General features: G+C 39.3%; 2 protein-coding genes across 3 annotated transcripts; one reads left to right on the forward strand and one right to left on the reverse strand.

The window, feature by feature from the left end:
* Positions 1–711: 711 nt before the first annotated feature.
* On the forward strand, positions 712–10,685 carry LOC131362239 (vitamin D3 hydroxylase-associated protein). Of its 2 annotated transcripts, XM_058404128.1 has the most exons (15): positions 712–1,195; positions 3,500–3,613; positions 3,745–3,885; positions 4,036–4,169; positions 4,289–4,495; positions 4,642–4,682; positions 4,789–4,913; positions 4,996–5,121; positions 6,553–6,650; positions 6,750–6,846; positions 7,376–7,419; positions 8,073–8,112; positions 8,209–8,323; positions 9,093–9,238; positions 10,176–10,684. In XM_058404128.1, the coding sequence occupies exons 1-15, from the start codon at positions 1,013–1,015 to the stop codon at positions 10,311–10,313; spliced, it is 1,749 nt and encodes a 582-aa protein (XP_058260111.1). In that variant the 5' UTR covers positions 712–1,012; the 3' UTR covers positions 10,314–10,684. The 2 variants fall into 2 exon arrangements, with proteins under 2 accessions (XP_058260111.1, XP_058260112.1); XM_058404129.1 differs by lacking the exons at positions 6,553–6,650; positions 6,750–6,846 and having other exon boundaries at positions 10,176–10,685.
* Positions 10,686–10,693: 8 nt separating this feature from the next.
* Positions 10,694–15,552, reverse strand: med8 (mediator complex subunit 8). The gene is made up of 7 exons (XM_058404130.1): positions 15,412–15,552; positions 13,971–14,092; positions 13,619–13,763; positions 13,352–13,492; positions 12,946–13,033; positions 12,094–12,330; positions 10,694–11,958 (listed from the first exon to the last, which is right to left on the reverse strand). Exons 1-7 carry the CDS (start codon positions 15,415–15,417, stop codon positions 11,888–11,890), a joined length of 810 nt encoding a protein of 269 aa, XP_058260113.1. The 5' UTR covers positions 15,418–15,552; the 3' UTR covers positions 10,694–11,887.
* Positions 15,553–19,141: the final 3,589 nt, after the last annotated feature.

Below are 19,141 nucleotides of genomic sequence, written 5' to 3' on the forward strand. Positions count from 1 at the left end.
GGATCACATGGTCCAGCCTTCGCTCCCCACATGCATCAGTGAGCTTTGGCCACCCATGACCCTGTCGGCGGTTCACCACTGTTCCTTCCTTGGACCACTTTTAATAGATACTGACCACTGCAGACCGGGAACATCCCACAAGAGCTGCAGTTTTGGAGATGCTCTGATCCAGTCGACTAGCCATCACAATCTGGCCCTTGTCAAACTCGCTCAAATCCTTACGCTTGCCCATTTTTCCTGGTTCTAACACATCAACTTTGAGGGCAAAATGTTCACTTGCTGCCTGATATATCCCACCCACTAACAGGTGCCATGATGAGGAGATCATCAGTGTTACTCACTTCACCTCTCACTGCTCATAATGTTATGCCTGATCCGTGTGTATATGTATAAATAATAAAGCATATGTTTGGCAATATAAGAAGGTCATAAAATATAATCTAGGTATAGGAGACTGTTACTATTGTAAATGTTCCCAATACTCAGAGAAATGTCTTGATACACCAGTATGATGTTAATTCTGAGACGTACACACACACACAAATCCACAAAAGTGTTTTTGTCTTTATTATTCTTTCGTTCACATTTGAAGCATGAGGTTCATCTGCAAAGCCATAAATGTCTTTGCCTTTTGAAGGGGAGTTGGAATAACACCGTGTTAATGTTCACAGCCTGGACAAACCCACAGAATATAAAAATCTGCCAAGAAAAAGGAGGAGAAAGAGAGCTCACGCAGTAACACCTCATACTGTAGCCTCTGGTAGGGATAGTCAAATTAAGAATAATATTGGATGACCAGCTTTCAAATATATCTTATTTATTTTGGATCTCTTTATTTTCCAGATGCTATTAGAGGTGGGGGAAAAAACCCAAAATTAATGAAAAGATTAGCATTATTGTTACTGGTATCAGACATTATCTTTGGCTTTTCGTGGTATAAGATTGGAAGGTAAACACTGGTAATTACCTGTTAAGACTTCCTCCTCTGATTAAATTAGTGACACTTATAGTCATGGATAGTGAATGGACTCTGGTTGCAGTGGCCCTGCTTTGTGGTATTTTTTGCTGGTGCTTTTTCCAGCTGAAGTGGAGTAGACAAAAAGAGAATCTGGAGAGGAAATTACAGACAGCGAGAAAAAGGAGAGAAGCGTGCCTCAAGCAGGCAGAGGAAGCCGTGGGCCGTTTTAAGGCAGAGGTAACACATTACATTCTATTACTTACACACGCTACACAGTACACGTTTTCTTTCTCAGCACTTCCTCAGTGTAACAAAAGTCAAAAAAGAAAACAGAGGCAAGGCAGACTTTTGTTTCTTTTCATCAAATAAAATAGAATGATTTAACAGATGCTTCGGCAGACAAGTTTTCTCATTCCACTTTCTTCTTACTTCCTGTTCTTTTATTATATTCTACTTCTAATTCGCTTATTTTTCATAGAATTTTTTGTTTCTTCTTTAGTTTTATTCTATATTATGGTCTTACTTGTTCAATATTTGCATCCTAAACATTATTTTCTATTCTCTGACCCCTGTGGACTATTTGAACTACATTTATTATTATTATTATTATTATTATTATTATTACATACAGATTGCACCTAAATCTGATGTTACATGTCTCAAGAACTCACGCTTGTCTCTCTTCTTGTTTGTTTGTGTGTGTGAGTGACAGTATTGGCTCATAGGCTGTATGAGTTTGCCTTCTATCCTCAGTTCATGCACTTCTTGCTCTCACGATTGCTGATTGTTTGTTGTGCCTCACTTAATAAATAACGTGCAGTGGTGGGCAAAGTACACATCTCATGTACTTGAGTAAAAATAGTAGAGACACTCTAGTTATAATGTCACCCCAGTAAAAGTAGAAGTCCTCAATTTGAATTTCTCCTTGAGTTAAAGTACAAAAGTATTTGTAACCAAATGTACATAAGTAAAAACGTACTACAATTATCCTGGCTCTAAAGCTGGCATTTTTTTTGTAATTAACTATTCGTTTTATTTGAGAAGAATCTGTCACTCTGCCTGTTAATACCAGGTCAGATGATCACATGAGGGACCATCATGGTACATATGAGGCTGTAAAATAGCAGGACTTGAGAACAATTAGGTTTTCCAGTTAAGATTTATGTTATACTAACACATTAAAACTTGATACAGATGCTGAGACACCATACAGATGTTGCGATGACACATTTATTTGTTTGTGTGTGTATGCGTGTGTTCCAGTGTTTACAGAGCACAGGTATTTGTGCATGGACACTATACAAGAACAAGGACCCTTATGTAAAGACAGGGTCTGTGGCTTGTAAATTGTTTCCTACATAAAGTGCTTAAAAATGAAAATATATACATCACGGCAGAAGAAAATATTAAGTACTACAGCGGGACAGTCTGACTTGGTAACTCATACAGGATAAGTAATGTGTGCTGGACACTCCTGTGTCCAGTTTTAAACAAATGACTAGTGAGGATCTAAGCAGATTGACTGGAACAGAAACTTGCTGCTCTACAGAAAAAAAGTTCAAATTCAGCACAGTCAATATTTCAGTATTTAGTAGCTAATGCTTTGGTGTGTGATGGGCAATCAAGTATTTGTGCAGGAATCTTATTCTGCTTTACTTAAACCTATGAAAAAGAAGATTTACTTGGTCACATATCAACAATAAAAGGTGAGCTATTGGTTTATTGGGTTGCTGTATAACATCAGTACGGTTAATATAGACTGCTGCTCCAAAGAGTTACTAATTACGTTAGCTTACTTAAAGTAGGTGAAATGTGAAAAGCATAATGCATGACATAATTAAGATGACAGATTTATTCACATACACAATAAAATCCTTCATTGTTGCAAGCTAGATGCCATATTTAATTATCACAGGACATGCACATGTTTTCTCAAATATGATGCAGAATCCTTGTAAGAAGGAAAAAGATACTTAAGTACAGTAGCGAATTGCATTTATTTCATTACTGCCACCACTGGAAACAGGCTATCTTAAACTACTTTATGTAATGCTTTTGCATCAGAGTCTCTGCTGCAGTTTTGTGTTGGGAAAAATGTGTCAATAATGAATATGATTTATCAGAAAGTAATAGGGGTGTATTCCAAGTAAAGGTAAATATGTGTGGTGAAGAGGTAAAAACTCCACTGCAAGTTAAGACATATGCCATAAATCCATCAATTTGCACTTACAAAATCCAGATGACTCTCTGTGGAAATTCCCTATGCTTCTAAAGTGTGTGTGTGTGTGTGTGTGAGAGAGAGAGAGAGAGAGAGAGAGAGAGAGAGAGAGAGAGAGTGAGTAAGTGCATGTTTCTGGTGCCTACATGTTCTCTTATATATATAAGTAAATGATAAAGAATCCTTGACTTGTCTACATGGAAAATTTGTGCATATTTAAGGTAATCATCTGTTTTTACTGTGTATTAAAGAAGCTTGTAATCACTTAGATAATAAATAACAATCCTTCAAATAATTTTACACTTTAATTTTGTCTTCTACAGCATCCTGGTCTTGATTTGAGTCCCATAATGGATCTTCCTTTACCTGAACTCAGCCAGCAAATAAGAGATGGCTCTCTGCAGTCAGATGTTGTGCTCCATGCTTACATAGAAAAGGTCCAATCCACTTCCTGCTCATTTAAAACATCCGATCCTATATGCAATATATATAATTAATTTTAATATGATTTTAATACAATTTTAATCTTAGGAATAAATATCTTACTGTCATGTGTCATGAGCTGCAGGCTCTGGAGGTGAACAGTAAATTAAACTGTGGCACTGCCTTTCTCACGGAAAGTCTGAAACAGCTAGAGGACATTGAGACCCACAAAGACGGCCTTCTCTACGGGATTCCCATCAGCATTAAAGAGAATATTGATTATAAAGTACAGCAGTTTTTTGACTGTGTGCATGTTGGACTTATTTCCCTACTTAAGCATGCATTGTTAATAATGTAATGTATAAATGCTTACAGTCTGCAGTGACATGGTGGTATATGTCTTGTCTTATACTTCATCATTTTTGTGTGACCGGAGGGCTATGACTCTACGTGCGGAGTGTCTGGTATGGTGAACAGTCCTGCAGCTCAGGACAGTGTGGTGGTCAAAGTGCTGAAGAGACAAGGTGCAATTCCCTTCATCAAAACAAACGTTCCGCAGGCCCTTTACAAGTAAGGAAATCTAGCACAAATCACTGCAGATATACTCATTATAGCCAGTATAATTGTTAATATTCAATGTGCAAAGGATAATATCCACAAATCCTAATCATGAGTTTTCTGCTTTTTAGTTATGAATGTAGTAACCCCATCTACGGGACAACGGTAAACCCCCATAACCTTCAGAAGACATGTGGTGGCTCTACAGGAGGAGAAGCTGCTCTGATTGGAGGAGGCGGATCAATTTTGGGTTTGGGAAGCGACATTGGTGGAAGTCTTCGCATCCCAGCAGCCTTCTGTGGCGTTTGTGCTTTGAAGCCTACAGCCAATAGGATAAGGTTTTTCCACATGTTTATATATAGTTAACTTAAAAATTAATTCGGATTAATGTAAAAATCTGACATCAGTAAGTTAAAATTGCCGTGTAGAGTACATACACTAGTCAGGTCATGATATGTTTTTGATCAGTCTCCTTTCTGCCTAGTTTGCTTGGAATGAACAGTTGTGTTAAAGGCATGAAGTCAGGTAAAGTATAGCCACAACACAGTATCACAACATGTTTCTGAGAATTTGAGTCAAACATGCTCAACCAAATGGATTTTCAGGAGACAAAAAATGTGTTTGATTACAGTACTCTCCTCCGTTGGTCCCATGGCACGGGATGTGAACAGCCTTGCACTGTGTATGAGAGCTTTACTCAACAAAGATATGTTCACTCTGGACCCTACAATTCCCCCATTACCTTTCAAACAGGAGGTACTACACACAATCCACCTTAGTACTGCAGATTCTGCCATTCGATATGTCTCCTAACCTTACGCCTTGCCAACTTGAACAGGTATACGAGAGCTCTGAGCGTCTGAGGATTGGTTATTATGACAATGACGGATACATGCAGCCATCTCCAGGCATGAGCAGAGCTCTACAAGAAGCAAGGGCATTTCTGGAACAAGCAGGCCATAAGGTATTCATACTTCTGCACTGCAATCTAAAACTTTCTGCACTTGGCCTAGTGTGGATCGACGTGAAGATGAAATGCTTACAGAAATGCTGGGCTTTTTGCAAAAAATTGCACAGAATCAACTTGCAATTGCAGCAGCTTTGTTTTAATGAGGTCACACAGACAAAAGAGGAGGTAGTAGGAAAAAAAAAGAAATACATAATGTGTGTCTTCTCTTTTTATATTCATTATGAGGTGAAGTGAATAACACTGATTATCTCCTCATCATGGCATCTGTTAGTGGGTGAGATATATTAGGCAGCAATTGAATATTTTGTCCTCAAAGTTGATGTGTTAGAAGCAAGTTTGACAAGGGCCAAATTGTGATGGCTAGACCACTGGATCCGAGCATCTCCAAAACTGCAGCTCTTGTGGGGTGTTCCCGGTCTGCAGTGGTCAGTATCTATCAAAAGTGGTCCATGGAAGGAACAGTGGTGAACCGGCGACAGGGTCATGGTTGGCCAAGGCTCATTGATGCACGTGGGGAGTGAAGGCTGGACCATGTGATCCGATCCAACAGACGAGCTACTGTTGCTCAGATTGCTGAAGAAGTTGTTACTGATTCTGATAGAAAGGTGTCAGAATACACAGTGCATGACAGTTTGTTGTGTATGGGGCTGCATAGCAGTAGACCAGTCAGGGTGCCATGCTGACCCCTGTGCACCGCCGAAAGTGGCAACAATCGGCAAGTAAGCATCAGAATTGGACCACAGAGCAATGGAAGAAGGTGGTCTGGTCTGATTAATCACATTTTCTTAAACATCACATGGCTGGCCGGGTGTGTGTGCATTGGTTACCTGGGGAACATGGATGCACTCTGGGTAGAAGGCAAGACAGCCTTCCTGCCATCCATGTGGATGTTTCTTTGACATGTACCACCTATCTAAGCATTTTTGCAGACCATGCACACCATTTCATGGAAATGGTATTCCCTGATGGCTGTGGCCTCTTTCAGCAGGATAATGCATCATTCCACAAAGCAAAAATGGTTCAGGAATGGTTTGATGAGCACAACAACAAGTTGTTGTTGTTGACTTGGCCTCCAAATTCCCCAGATCTCAATCCAATCGAGCATCTGTGGGATGTGCTGGACAAACAAGATCCATGGAGGCCCCACCTCACAACTTAGAGGACTTAAAGGATATGCTCCTGGCATCTTGGTGCCAGATACCACAGCACACCTTCAGGGATCTAGTGGAGTCCGCATGCCTCGACGGGTCCGGGCTGTTTTGGCAGCAAAAAGGGGGAACAACACAATATTAGGCAGGTGGTCATAATGTTATGATCTGTGTATATTATATATTATTTTATAGATTATAAAAAATATTTCACAATAGGCTCTATGGGAATAATATATGTGTTTTCCTTCCTCTCTCTCTCTCTCAACTCGGCTAGCTGGTCCCCTTTAAGCCCCCCCGCGTACAAACTGCTATCCATGAGTACTTCCTGAAGATTTTGCTTGCTGATGGATGTGCCATCATTAATAGCCACCTGTGAGGCATACTTTTCTTTACCATTGTGTTTCACAGCAATTGTCTCTCAGCTGCAGATTTTCTGTAATCCTTATCCCCCCTATTGTTTATGATTTTAAGGAAGGAGGGCTCCATTAACCTATGTATGCAGATTGGGAGGCCTTATGGTCTTCCTCGCTTTCTTAAAAAGATGATGTCTCTAGTCCTAAACGTCACTGTGAGTTCTTCTGCTGTTCATATAAGGATCCTATTGTATCCCTGTCACATTTAATAAAGATGAACAAAAAAAGTCTGTTTAAACTTAGAACAAAGGTAATGTTTTGATAAAGCTCATTTGCCATGACACTTTTTTAAGGTATGGTTCTAAATTATTCTCTCAGAACATCTGGCCATTCATGACAAATGGAGCTGGATGCCTTACTTAACCATCAATATTATTTGAAGTATGTAGCCTGTGAGTTCTGAATATTTCATGGCTACGATAGACTACAGTTTACTTCATTTTATGAGTTATTGTTATGTAAAAGACCAGATGGAATTTATTTATTTATTTTTTGAAGATTCCTGCAAATGAGCGCGATCATTAAAGTGGCAGTCATACAATTTCACCATTATGTACATCTATTTGACTCTAAAGATATGATTAAAATAATGATATATTTCCGACAATAAGGTTCGAGATGAATTATGTGGTGCCAGAAAGATTGCATTGTTAATGCACCAATGTTTTTGCCTTTTCCTCCCAGCACCCACATATTGCATCAGTTCTTGACTGCACTTGTGGACTCAGGTAAGACAGAATGTGTTGCACAAACAACAGTGGAGCAATCTTTCAATCTTCCTTTCATAATTTGCTCATAGAGATATTAATTGATTTGCTCAGTCTTGAGCTGACATGGTTAGCCATGCAATCCTCCCTGGTGCTGCAACAACTTCTTAAATAGACAAACTGAGCACTCTGTTCCAATGCAATTGAGATGATCCAAAAATCTACAATTCTTCCACAAAAATATAAGCTTTGCTAAAGTTTGAGTTAAAAATACAGATTACAAATCTACAAATAGATATGAAGAACGTCGGGGTGGTGATCTAACACACACACACACACTCACACACACACACACACACTCACAATTCTTTTACACTTAGGGGAAATATAAAATAGACAGTCGGCCCGATGGTATGTGTTTGGGACGAACGTTCCAGGGACAAATCCAGGGGGAAAACCCAACATGAGCAGAAATTCTACAGAGACAGTAACCCAAGCTAAAAACCAGGATTCCTAGAGCTATGATGGACTGTACAGTAGAAAGCCTGGAATAACTGAATAGATTTTCAAGGACTGTTTTAAAGAGTATGAAATTGGACAAACGAAATATTCAGGTATCTTTAGTTTTAATTAAAAGCTCATTATCATTTTGTTTTGCTCTGTTCTGTTTACAGCTCTGTTGCAGACCTATGGAAACAACAGAATGTTGCTGAGGTACTTTGTCAATTCAGCCTGAATAAATGTTGGCACCGTATTAAGTTATTGGTAAAGTTTCTGTGGAATTCACTTTTCTGTTGTTTGTGCTTGTAGAATTATATCCATGAATTCATCGAGGAATGGGAGAAATTACAGCTGGATGTGGTGATCTGTCCCATTCTGGGGCCAGCCATAGACTTCACCTACTCCGGATTGACAAGTATCACAAGTAGAGCTTCACTTGACTTACTACTACTAACTTACTTTTCTTTAATTCTGTATTTTGCATTGCCCCATGCCATTCTCATTGAGCTGTGTGTCTGTTCAATAATTTCAACATGCCTTTTCTCCTATCCCTTGCACAATACAGTGTTTGAAACGCTTTACTGTTTGCCATTGTGATCAAATCAGAGCTCAGAACAAGGGTCAGGACACTTGCAGACATCCCTGACACAATCATATTCAAAACTAGTAGCACACAAGTTGGAAAACTAGTGAGATCTAGAATTCAGAATTCAGGGGACTGAATAAATAAAGTAATCCTTATTATAGAAAACTAGGCTAGACCAGTGGTGGTCCAGCGGCAGGATCCTGTGCTCTCATTACTGCGACCCGGGGTTCGATTCCCGGGCAGGATGCTAACCCTACCACTGAAGAGTTTACTTTCAGTGCCAGTCCCAAGCCTGGATTAAATGGGAGGGTTGCATCAGGAAGGGCATCCGGCATAGAACCTGTGCCAAATTAAAACATGAGGACCAAATGATCCACTGTGGCGACCCGAACAAGGAGCAACAAAAACATTACAGAAAATTAGGCTGGAAATAGAGTTAAAAATATACTTGTTTTTAAGCATATGCACAGGAATATGTATACACAAACAACAAGAACTATGTTTATGACAATCAGAGAGTTTTCATACATTTTTACTACAGGCAAGCATAGTTTTTAACATCCTTGGATGTTGTATACCTGACTATTTGTGCGTATTGCCGATGTAGGTGGTATGAGTTACGCAGCATTGTACAACCTGCTCAACTTCCCTGCGGGAGTTGTTCCTATCACTACAGTCACAGCAGAGGATGAAGATCAGCTCAGACACTACAAGGGGACCTTCGGAGGCTACGCAGATAAGCTCTTCATCAAGGTAAATGTGGCATCACTCTGAGTTTGTTATCTCAGATATTCCAACGTGTGTCAGAAGTTTAAAGAAACAGGGAAAAGCAGTGGAGCTAAAATGTCATAGCCTAGACATGAAAGTGTGCTTAAAATTCAATTACCCTCATAACCTTCAGGTTTCAAATAGGAAATAAGCCATAAGCAATCTAGTTTTATCCAGATTAATGACACTATATCATAGAATATATTTACCTTTCAACAACGTTCAATAAATTGGATTGAATAAATTCAGCAAATCAACAGGTTCATATTCATTTCAATTAAGAACTACTCAATGTTTCAGTAACAATCACATTATAATCACACGGTCCTCTAGGTGGTCGTTTCTTCACCTTTGTCATTAAAGTCAACAGAAACATCAAGACTCAGCTTGAGAAATGTATCAGTCTATGGGGTGGCTTAATGGTTAGCAGGATAGGACTAGGATTTAGGATTAGTATTGTGTATGTGAATAAATCTATAATTATCTTAATTATGTTGCGCATGGTTAGTTACACTTTAGTTAGCTTAGTAAGCTAACGTAATCAGTAATACTTGAGCAGCAGTCTCTATTAATGTTACTGATTTTATAGAACAACCATACCATATATATATATATATATATATATATAAAATATATATTTATTTTGTTAACGTAATGCAGGATAAAATTACTGCCCAAATACTGTCATTGTCCATCCCATACCAAAGCATTAGTTAAATAAATACTGAAATATTGACTGGGCTGAATATGAACGTTCTTTTGTCAGTTCAGAACAACTAATTAAGTGCAAAGATTATAAACGAATTGTCAAAAACCTGTTCATTAATCAACTGTTCAGACTTTCTTGTGGGTCCTTAAACCCATCTTATGAATTTTAATACTTTTTCTTAATGCATTATGACCTATTTGTTTGTGTTTGCAGATGTTGCAGGACGCTGTGGGTCTGCCGCTAGCAGTGCAGTGTGTGTCCCTGCCATGGCAGGATGAATTGTGCCTGCGTTTGATGAGAGAACTGGAGACTCTCTGTGCCAAGAACCAACAGTCTAACACACGACAGTAAACATCCTCACAAGAGAGTTCCGCCTTTGGGACTGTAAATGCAGTGTCTTTGGCCCAAGTTTAATTTACTTTGGTTGCTTCTTCATTTTTAAATGCAAAATTTTTTCAATACAGATTTATTGTTACTCTTGAGGGCCATTGATACTTATTTGCAATTCAGTTTGAGCTAGATGGTCTTAATGCATAGTTTATTTAATATATATACACAGATCAGCCATAACATTATGAGCAGTGAGAGGTGAAGTGAGTAACACTGATTATCTCCTCATCATGGCACCTGTTAGTGGGTGGGATATATTAGGCAGCAAGTGAACATTTTGTCCTCAAAGTTGATGTGTTAGAAGCAGGAAAAATGTGCAAGCGTAAGGATTTGAGCGAGTTTGACAAGGGCCAAATTGTGATGGCTAGACGACTGGATCAGAGCATCTCCAAAACTGCAGCTCTTGTGGGGTGTTCCCGGTCTGCAGTGGTCAATCAAAAGTGGCCCGCGGAATGAACAGTGGTAAGCCGGCGACAGGGTCATGGGCGGCCAAGGCTCACTGATGCGTGTGGGGAGCGAAGGCTGGCCCGTTTGATCCGATCCAACAGACGAGCTACTGTTGCTCAAATTGCTAAAAAATGCTAGATTTACTGGAGTCCATGCCACAATGGGTCAGAGCTGTTTTGGCAGCAAAAGGGGGACCAACACAACATTAGGCAGGTGGTCATAATGTTGTGGCTGATCAGTATTATATCATAACACAAGAGAGGAAGACATTTAATTTCTTCCTTAGTTGAATAGCAGGGCACTGTACAGCATGACAGCATATCAAAACGATTAGATTTCTAACTAACTTTGAAATATGATTCATTTTAACTCTGTCACTGTGATTTTAATAATGGTGTGTGACCACGTAGCACATTAGGTCTTAAACAGATGTGTAACCCAAAGCAATGTTTTTCATTGGGTTCATTTAGTATATAAAAAACGTTTTCAGTAGATAGATGTTAATAATCTGTAATGGTTGTTGAAAATGTGTCAACTTACACAAAAAAAAAAAAAATCAACTCCTAATATACCGGGATCTACATTCTCCTACTTGGTCTCACTGAATATTGGTCTGTTGTCTCCTAAAAGGTCACATGGCCAGGTCTCTCACAGCTTGGAGGTTCAAACCCTGAACAAAATCGTGCTGTGTTTCAGTCTGTGTCTTTGTCTGACCTTACACATGATAACATGCTAATAATAAGATCAATAAAAACCCTCACTACACAAACACACACTTAGTAAGTTGCTAGCAAAGTAAACACCGTTAATGTCAAACAGATGGAGTCGTTTGTTCCGTAAAGACAAATATGAAACAGCCAATCAAATAGTAATCTTATTGCTCTCTTATAAAAGGGGAAAAAGCATCATGCCCAACTAAATCAGCAGTAAAGAAATGTCAAATTCACACAGGATCCAAGTAGAAAAAACAAGTTATCTCACACTGTTTAATAAAAAAAAAAACAAAAAAAAAAAAACATACATATATAAATACATTAGAAACAAGCAAAATGTTGCTCTCCTTGATAGAGATGCTTCTGCATCTGCAGTTATCTGTTGTAAGGATGCATTGAAGCTGAGGCTGACTTGATATTTGTCTTTATACTGCTTGGCATTTTCCCTGAAAAATCAAAACAGAGCAGTATTAGGAACTCTGTGTATATGAGTGTGAGTGTGTGTGAGGGAGTGTATGTGAGAACAGATGAGTGTGTATGTGTGTATGTGTGAGTGAGTATTTTGGGCACCAGTCTCCTACCAGGCTGGCCAGGCTGCTGCTGTGCCACAGATGCTCCGATGCCTGTCTGATGTCCAGGAGCCCCAGCGATGGTCACCTGCTGCAGTGTGGGTCCCCCCGTCATCATGGTTTGTCCCGGATGTCCAGGAGCCACTGAAGAGGGCGGTCTGCACTTGGACAAGCCTTTCCCAAAGCCAACTGCTGCCACCAGAGCGTTGGTGTCGGTTGGGTTAAACCACTGTTTGTTTTGGCGCATAGCTGATGGACACAGAGACGGACGCACAATTACCAACTGAGACACATAACCTACTTACTTAATTATGCGTAATACATGATTACAAATCAGCTAATATCAAGGCTTTAGGGGTAGAAACAGCACACATAAAGCACTTATAATCTCCATAAAAGCTCTAAGTAATCAACTTTGATTAACATCAGAGAGGTCAAGAGATCCTGCTGACATTATCAAGGCAGGGAAAAAAAGTCCTAAATCCTGGTCTTCCTGAACTGCTTTGTGTTAGCCAGATGAGAGAGCGTAAGAGGTGATGGTAAATGGGGCAGCAGGCAATGCTTAACAAGACAACTACATTACTCAAGTCCTGCCCCTCAGTAAAAAGAAACAATGACTTTGTTGGTTAAGCCATTACTAGGAAATGCATGGAGAAATGTGCTGTAGATGGAGCAAGCCAGGGAGGTTCTGGTTCTGATTAAAGTTACAGCACAGTGCGTGATCAGGATAAATTATAAGCTGCTGGATAAATGTTGCTGGTTACTGACCAAGACAGTTTTACATTAGAATGCAAGCGAAATGTATTACACTTTCTAACTTTTATATAACAACTGTGACAAAGACAATAAAACATGAAGAAACACCTGAAGATTCGCCGTCTCTGTCGTCCCGAGGGCTGTTGAGCTTCTCCAAAAGGTTGGAACAGAGTTTGTTCAGAGTCTGGATCTGTTTCTGTTTACACAAACCGACATTCATCAATTATAAACAAATCCAAATATTATAATAGAAATGATTATCGCTAATATATATCCTTAACAAAGTTAGAAATCATGACACATATTGCTACTGACAATGATGTCCTAAAACGCTTCATATTTTGGAAGGAGAGCTCTGTGGTGAAATAGAGCTTTATACATTTAAACAGAAATTAAAACAGAATTCTTATATAGAAGGACCAATCATAATATTTGGTCAAAAGTATTGGACATCTGACCATCACAGCATCCCCAAAATGTTTCCACGAAATTGAAAGCCCAAGATAGTCAATACCTGAGCTACTTCCTGTCCGATCCTGGCAGCTTCTGTACTCAGTTGTTTCTCCTGCTCTTCTACTTCTGGGTCAGGTTTTGTCCTCAGATGGTCCGGTACGATCTCATGGCTGAACACAGGTACACGCTGCTCTGTCAGTTTCTGGATTAGAGAGAGAGAGACACTAGATGTTAGATGTAATTCAGATTAATTCTAATAATATAAAAACACACCTTTTGCAGTTTCACCTGTTCTGATTAGAGCAGAATAAAGGTTAATGATACTAACCGCCAGCTCCTCATCTCTGTCGGGGGACAGCAGCAGGGGAATGATGACCTGGTTCCGGTAAGACGGTGTTTTCTCATTACGTAACAGCTTGTTGATGGTGTTCAGCTGCCCAGACAAAAGTGCAAAGTTGTCCAGCACTGACGGCCTGCAAAAAATAACAGGCATAAATATTAGCATGATTTGTCTTCTACACCAAGCAATGCCGTTACATCAGCAGTAACATCAAATCAAGTGGTAGCTCAATGGTTAGGATGTTAAACTACTGATCAGAAGGTTATGAGTTCAAATCCCTGCTGGAGCTAGGCTCTCTCTTACATCAACAGTTAACATTTACTATCTTGCACATTCTTACCAAGTCAGTCGGTCATATTCATTTTCCAGCTTATAGATGAAACTCTGTAGAGAATTCTTCAAATGTGCCACTCGAGAAATCAGAGACTCAACAGATGCTTCCAACTGCTTCTCCTCTCGTTGCTGTGAATCAAAATAATAACAGATAACTGTGTGTAGATATCTAATTTTGTCAGCTTGATCATGCATTATGTTTATTCATTTCTCTCTCTTTTTTTTTTTTTATTCAGTCCTGTTTTACAGTGGTTCCCAGAAAGGACCACAGGATTTTCACTATATTGCCAAAAGTTTTGGGACAGCCCTCCAAATCATTGAATTCAGGTGTTGTGCTTGGTCCCTTAGTTCCAGTGAAAGGAACTCTTAATGCTTCAGCATACCAAGACATTTTGGACAATTTCATGCTCCTAAATTTGTGGGAACAGTTTGGGGATGACCCCTTCCTGTTCCAACATGACTGCACACCAGTGCACAAAGCAAGGTCCATAAAGACATGGATGAGAGAGTCTGGTGTGGAGGAACTTGACTGGCCTGCACAGAGTCCTGACCTCAACCTGATAGAACACCTTTGGGATGAATTAGAGCGGAGACTGTGAGACAGGCCTTCTCGTCCAACATCAGTGCCTGACCTCACTAATACACTTCTAGAGGAATGGTCAAGAATTCCTATAAACACACTCCTAAACCTTGTGGAAAGCCTTCCCAGAAAAGTTGAAGCTGTTATAGCTGGGCCAACTCCATATTACATTCATGTGCATGTAAAGGCAGATGTTCCAGTTTTGGCCTGGCTCAGGTTGAGGTCAGGACTCTGTGAAGTTCCTCCACACCAGATTCTCTCATCCATGTCTTTATGTACGTTGCTTGTGCACTGGTGTGCAGTCATGTTGGAACAGGAAGGGGTCATCCCCAAACTGTTCCCTACAAAGTTGGGAGCATGAAATTGTCCAAAATGTCTTAGTATGCTGAAGCATTAAGAGTTCCCTTCACTGGAACTAAGGGACCGAGTCCAACCCCTGAATTCAATGATTTGGAGGGGTGTCCCAAAACTTTTGGCAATATAGTGTATGGGTGAAGGATGTATATGATCTAGAACATGCGCGTGCGTGTTTTTCTTTCCTATAGTAAGTTTCATTAGAGAACAAAAGAAAGAGAAACTCATCCAGCAAACTTATACACGACAACATGGCAGACGTTATCGATGCAGACATCGTCGTGTGAATATTGGCATCAAGTAAAGTTTTCTAGGAAACCCAGAGAAACATTCGTCTATATTTACTTTACTTCAAAATCTCCATTAGACCACAACACTGCAGCTGAAAGACAACTAACGTAAAGGAAAACGATGTACATCGTCCAGAAATAAAGGGTGACGTGGTTTATGATTGACAGTCATGCTGTTGTGAGAATCCTGAAACATATTTTACATTAAATTATATTCTGCTTACCTGCATATTTATTACAACAGAAAGCACAAAAACCCGAAAAGCGCTAAGCGGAAGTGGACGACTTTGTCACCTGAAAATGGGTCCGAGTTACAACAAGCGCTAACTGCTTCTTCTTCATCTGTACTTCGTGTCTATAGACTAGCGCCCTCTGCCAGTTACAGAAGAAAATCGTGTGAAAGCAGCATTTGAGGGTTTGTGCAGAAACACTACATATACACCGATCAGCCATAACATTATGAGCACTGAGAGGTGAAGTGAATAACACTGATTATCTCCTCAGCACCTGTTAGTGGGTGGGATATATCAGGCAGAAAGTGAACATTTTGTCCTTAAAGTTGATGTGTTAGAAGCAGGAAAAATGGGCAAGCGTAAGGATTTGAGCGAGTTTGACAAGGGCCAAATTGTGATGGCTAGACCACTGGATCAGAGCATCTCCAAAACTGCAGCTCTTGTGGGGTGTTCCCGGTCTGCAGTGGTCAGTATCTATCAAAAGTGGTCCGAGGAAGGAACAGTGGTGAACCGGTGACAGGGTCATGGGTGGCCAAGGCTCATTGATGCATGTGGGGTGCGAAGGCTGGACCATGTGATCCGATCCAACAGACGAGCTACTGTTGCTCAGATTGCTGAAGAAGTTAATGTTGGTTCTGATAGAAAGGTGTCAGAATACACAGTGCGTGACTGGTCAGGGCTGTTTTGGCAGCCAAAGAGGGACCAACACAATATTAGGCAGGTGGTCATAATGTTATGCCTGGTGTAGGTATGTTTCTCAAAATACATAAAACTGTGGAAAGCTTCCGTCACTAAACCTAAATTTCACATTGTTTCCCTTTGCAGTTCCCCAAAGGTTTGAATAGTTTCTCTCTTTCTTTACTGTACTTCAGCTATCATGTCTCACTGTGTCTGCTACGTTACATATTTCACACAGGCCATCTAGACATTTACCCTTCATGTATGAATAAATGTCTGGCTTGTCCCTCATGTAATCTGGAGAAATGTACTACTTGTTCTTCCCTGTCCTATCTTTCTAATAAATTTACGCATCTTGAACATATGGATAATAGATTTCATGGGAAATAGATTTAGCTTCTTCCTTAAACCGTTGTAGTGTGACATCCTAACTCTATTATTTTATGTTGAGCGGCAGTCGACACTCATTCGCTCATTGTGGATACTGAGCTACTGAGTGCTGATAATGAATCCCAGCATGTAACTCTTCCTCCCGGTCTGACCACTTCTACCCAGTAAAGACTAAGGATTATTGCTGCTATTGCTTCAAAAGAATAGACAAAACCAGAAACCAGAAACTCTACCCTCTCTGTATCAAGCCATTCATCTTTTCTGTAGTATCTAGTTTCTAAATCTCCTGTGTTCCATAATATGTCCATTTGTGTCAGTGCTTGTGTAAGCTTATAAGCTTAAGCTAAAGTATCATCCATGCTATTTCATCAAATTCATCTATTCATAGTTATAGATATTAAATAATGAAAAGGTTTCATGTTGCCTTCCTTGGCAGTAAACGTCCACTGCTACACGTTTATTCAAATGGTGCTTGCAAATGTCTATATGCTAAGGTTATTTCACCATTCTGATCTTTAACATGAAAACTACTGTAACTGAAGCTCTTGATCTATAGATTTTATGCATTGTGCTGATAGGCTGATTGAAAAACTTAAAGTCCTTTGTGTAACTAGGACCAGAAGTATGCATTTTCTTTCTGTAAAGTAATTGCCACATTATTATGGCTTTTTAAAGCTTAGGGTTAGGGTTAGGGCTGTTTTGGTTGAAACGTGTGCTGGTGGTGTGTTTCTTCAAAATAAATTCCAATTGCTTTAAAATATTGTTTCCAATGCAGTGAAATTAATGTTTGTTGCTGATGATGACGTTTTGGGGTCACTGAATATCGCTATAGTAACCTGGTTGTCAGTCTGACCATTTAACCTTTAACACTGAAAAAAATAAAATGTCTCTAAATGCCAAACCATTTTTATTAGACCAATAGAGAGGACTCCTGTGTCATGAAACCTGAATCACACACAAACCTGTTCTTGTCATTTAAAGGTGCAATATAGAGTTATGTGTTTCATGCAGGCTATTTCTTCTCAGTGAGCATTTAATTAGAGTTGTTTTGATTGCATGCTTATTATTGATTGTGTGGGTTTGAATGTGGAGTGATTAAGAACACAGTCACTGCCTTGTACATGAAAGCACTGAAGCAGAGTGATAATAGACACTATGTTACACCAGAGAGCATAATGTCTGATAAATATAATGTCTTAGTGGGTAGGACAGTTGCTTTGCGCCTCCATGGTCTGTCCCTGCCTTGTGTCCTATGACCCTGTGTAGGGGAAATGGCACAGAAAACGAACTGATGAGTACATTTAATGATGCCGTTTCTCAGCATAAAATAAACAAACACAGCCATGTATGTATAATTGCTATTACTCACAAAAAGATTGTAACCAAGTCTTATACAATATATAGGGTTGCCAAACAGTATGACATGCAGAAACAGAAAAACTGCTACTGTTCTCCTGAAATATTACTACTATAATAGTTTATAATGATTAGGATGACGGGAGTGAGTTCAAACTATATTTCCTACCTGACCTGTACATGATTTTCACTCTTCTGACTTTCCTCGTACTCCTCAATCAATCTGTTGGAAATCTGCCTCGTATTCAGTCGTGACAATTCGAAGCAATTCTTTCACGTGCGTGTCGGTAAGAATGCAGTGGGAAGCTTTGATTGCACATGTTTCATGGTTGATAAAACTGATTCACACACACAGCTTGACCCAGTGATAGTAGCCTCAGTGCAGCTTGTTTTCCATTGCCATACTTCTCCACTGAGGTTCTCTCCCTCAGGACAGACTTGAGTCTTCAGAAACTTCAATTCGAGATGTAGCTTCATGAAAGATGACATCATCATAATTTGTGACCTTTTCAGTTGTGGAATCTGTTGGAGAAACAGAGAAGCAAAATGTCTTGGTTCTCCATATAGCTTAAATAGCTTGAGTTCGTTGACAGATACAAATATTGTTTGAACCTGGTGAATTTGCTGTCAAATTACCTTGTAGATGAAAGTTCAGTGAGTCCAAAAGTTGTCGTATGTCCAAATCAAAACTCCACAGAGGCTCTGGAAGTTCTGGATAGTCTTGCTTTTCTTCCAGGAACAGCTTTACTGGGTTTAAAAGTTCAAGAAAAGGAGATATTATATTGCCTCTGGAAAGCCAAGCAACAGTGTAGAGAAGTGGCAGATCACTGGGAAGGTTTTCTTCAAGAATTGTAATGGGATTTTTGAACTGTCTGAATATTTCCAGCACAGGTTTCCTGACATGTTCAGACACCTGGTGTCCCACCTTTAATTAGTAAAAAATATACATCTGTAGATTTGCAGTTGTATTTTTTCAGTAACATCTGTAATCATACAAGAATAATGATGGATTATTGGATGGATTATTGAACAGAGCAAAGATAGGCTGAACTTGTTTTTTAGTTTTTGCAATATATCATATTTGTGAATAATAATAATATCAAATAATCTGATGTGGTTCTTTATGTAAACTTTAAATCAAAGATTGATATAATTATAGTATTTAAATTATACATTTATAAAATCTTAAGAAAATAACATAGTCCCATTAAACCAGTTCCTGTTTCTATTGATTTCTATTGACTTCCACTAGCATATATATCTAATTATGTTAAGATTAATTAATTCATTATTTTTT

This window comes from Hemibagrus wyckioides, linkage group LG11 (assembly GCF_019097595.1).
Source record: "Hemibagrus wyckioides isolate EC202008001 linkage group LG11, SWU_Hwy_1.0, whole genome shotgun sequence".
NCBI classification, from domain to species: Eukaryota; Metazoa; Chordata; class Actinopteri; order Siluriformes; family Bagridae; genus Hemibagrus; species Hemibagrus wyckioides.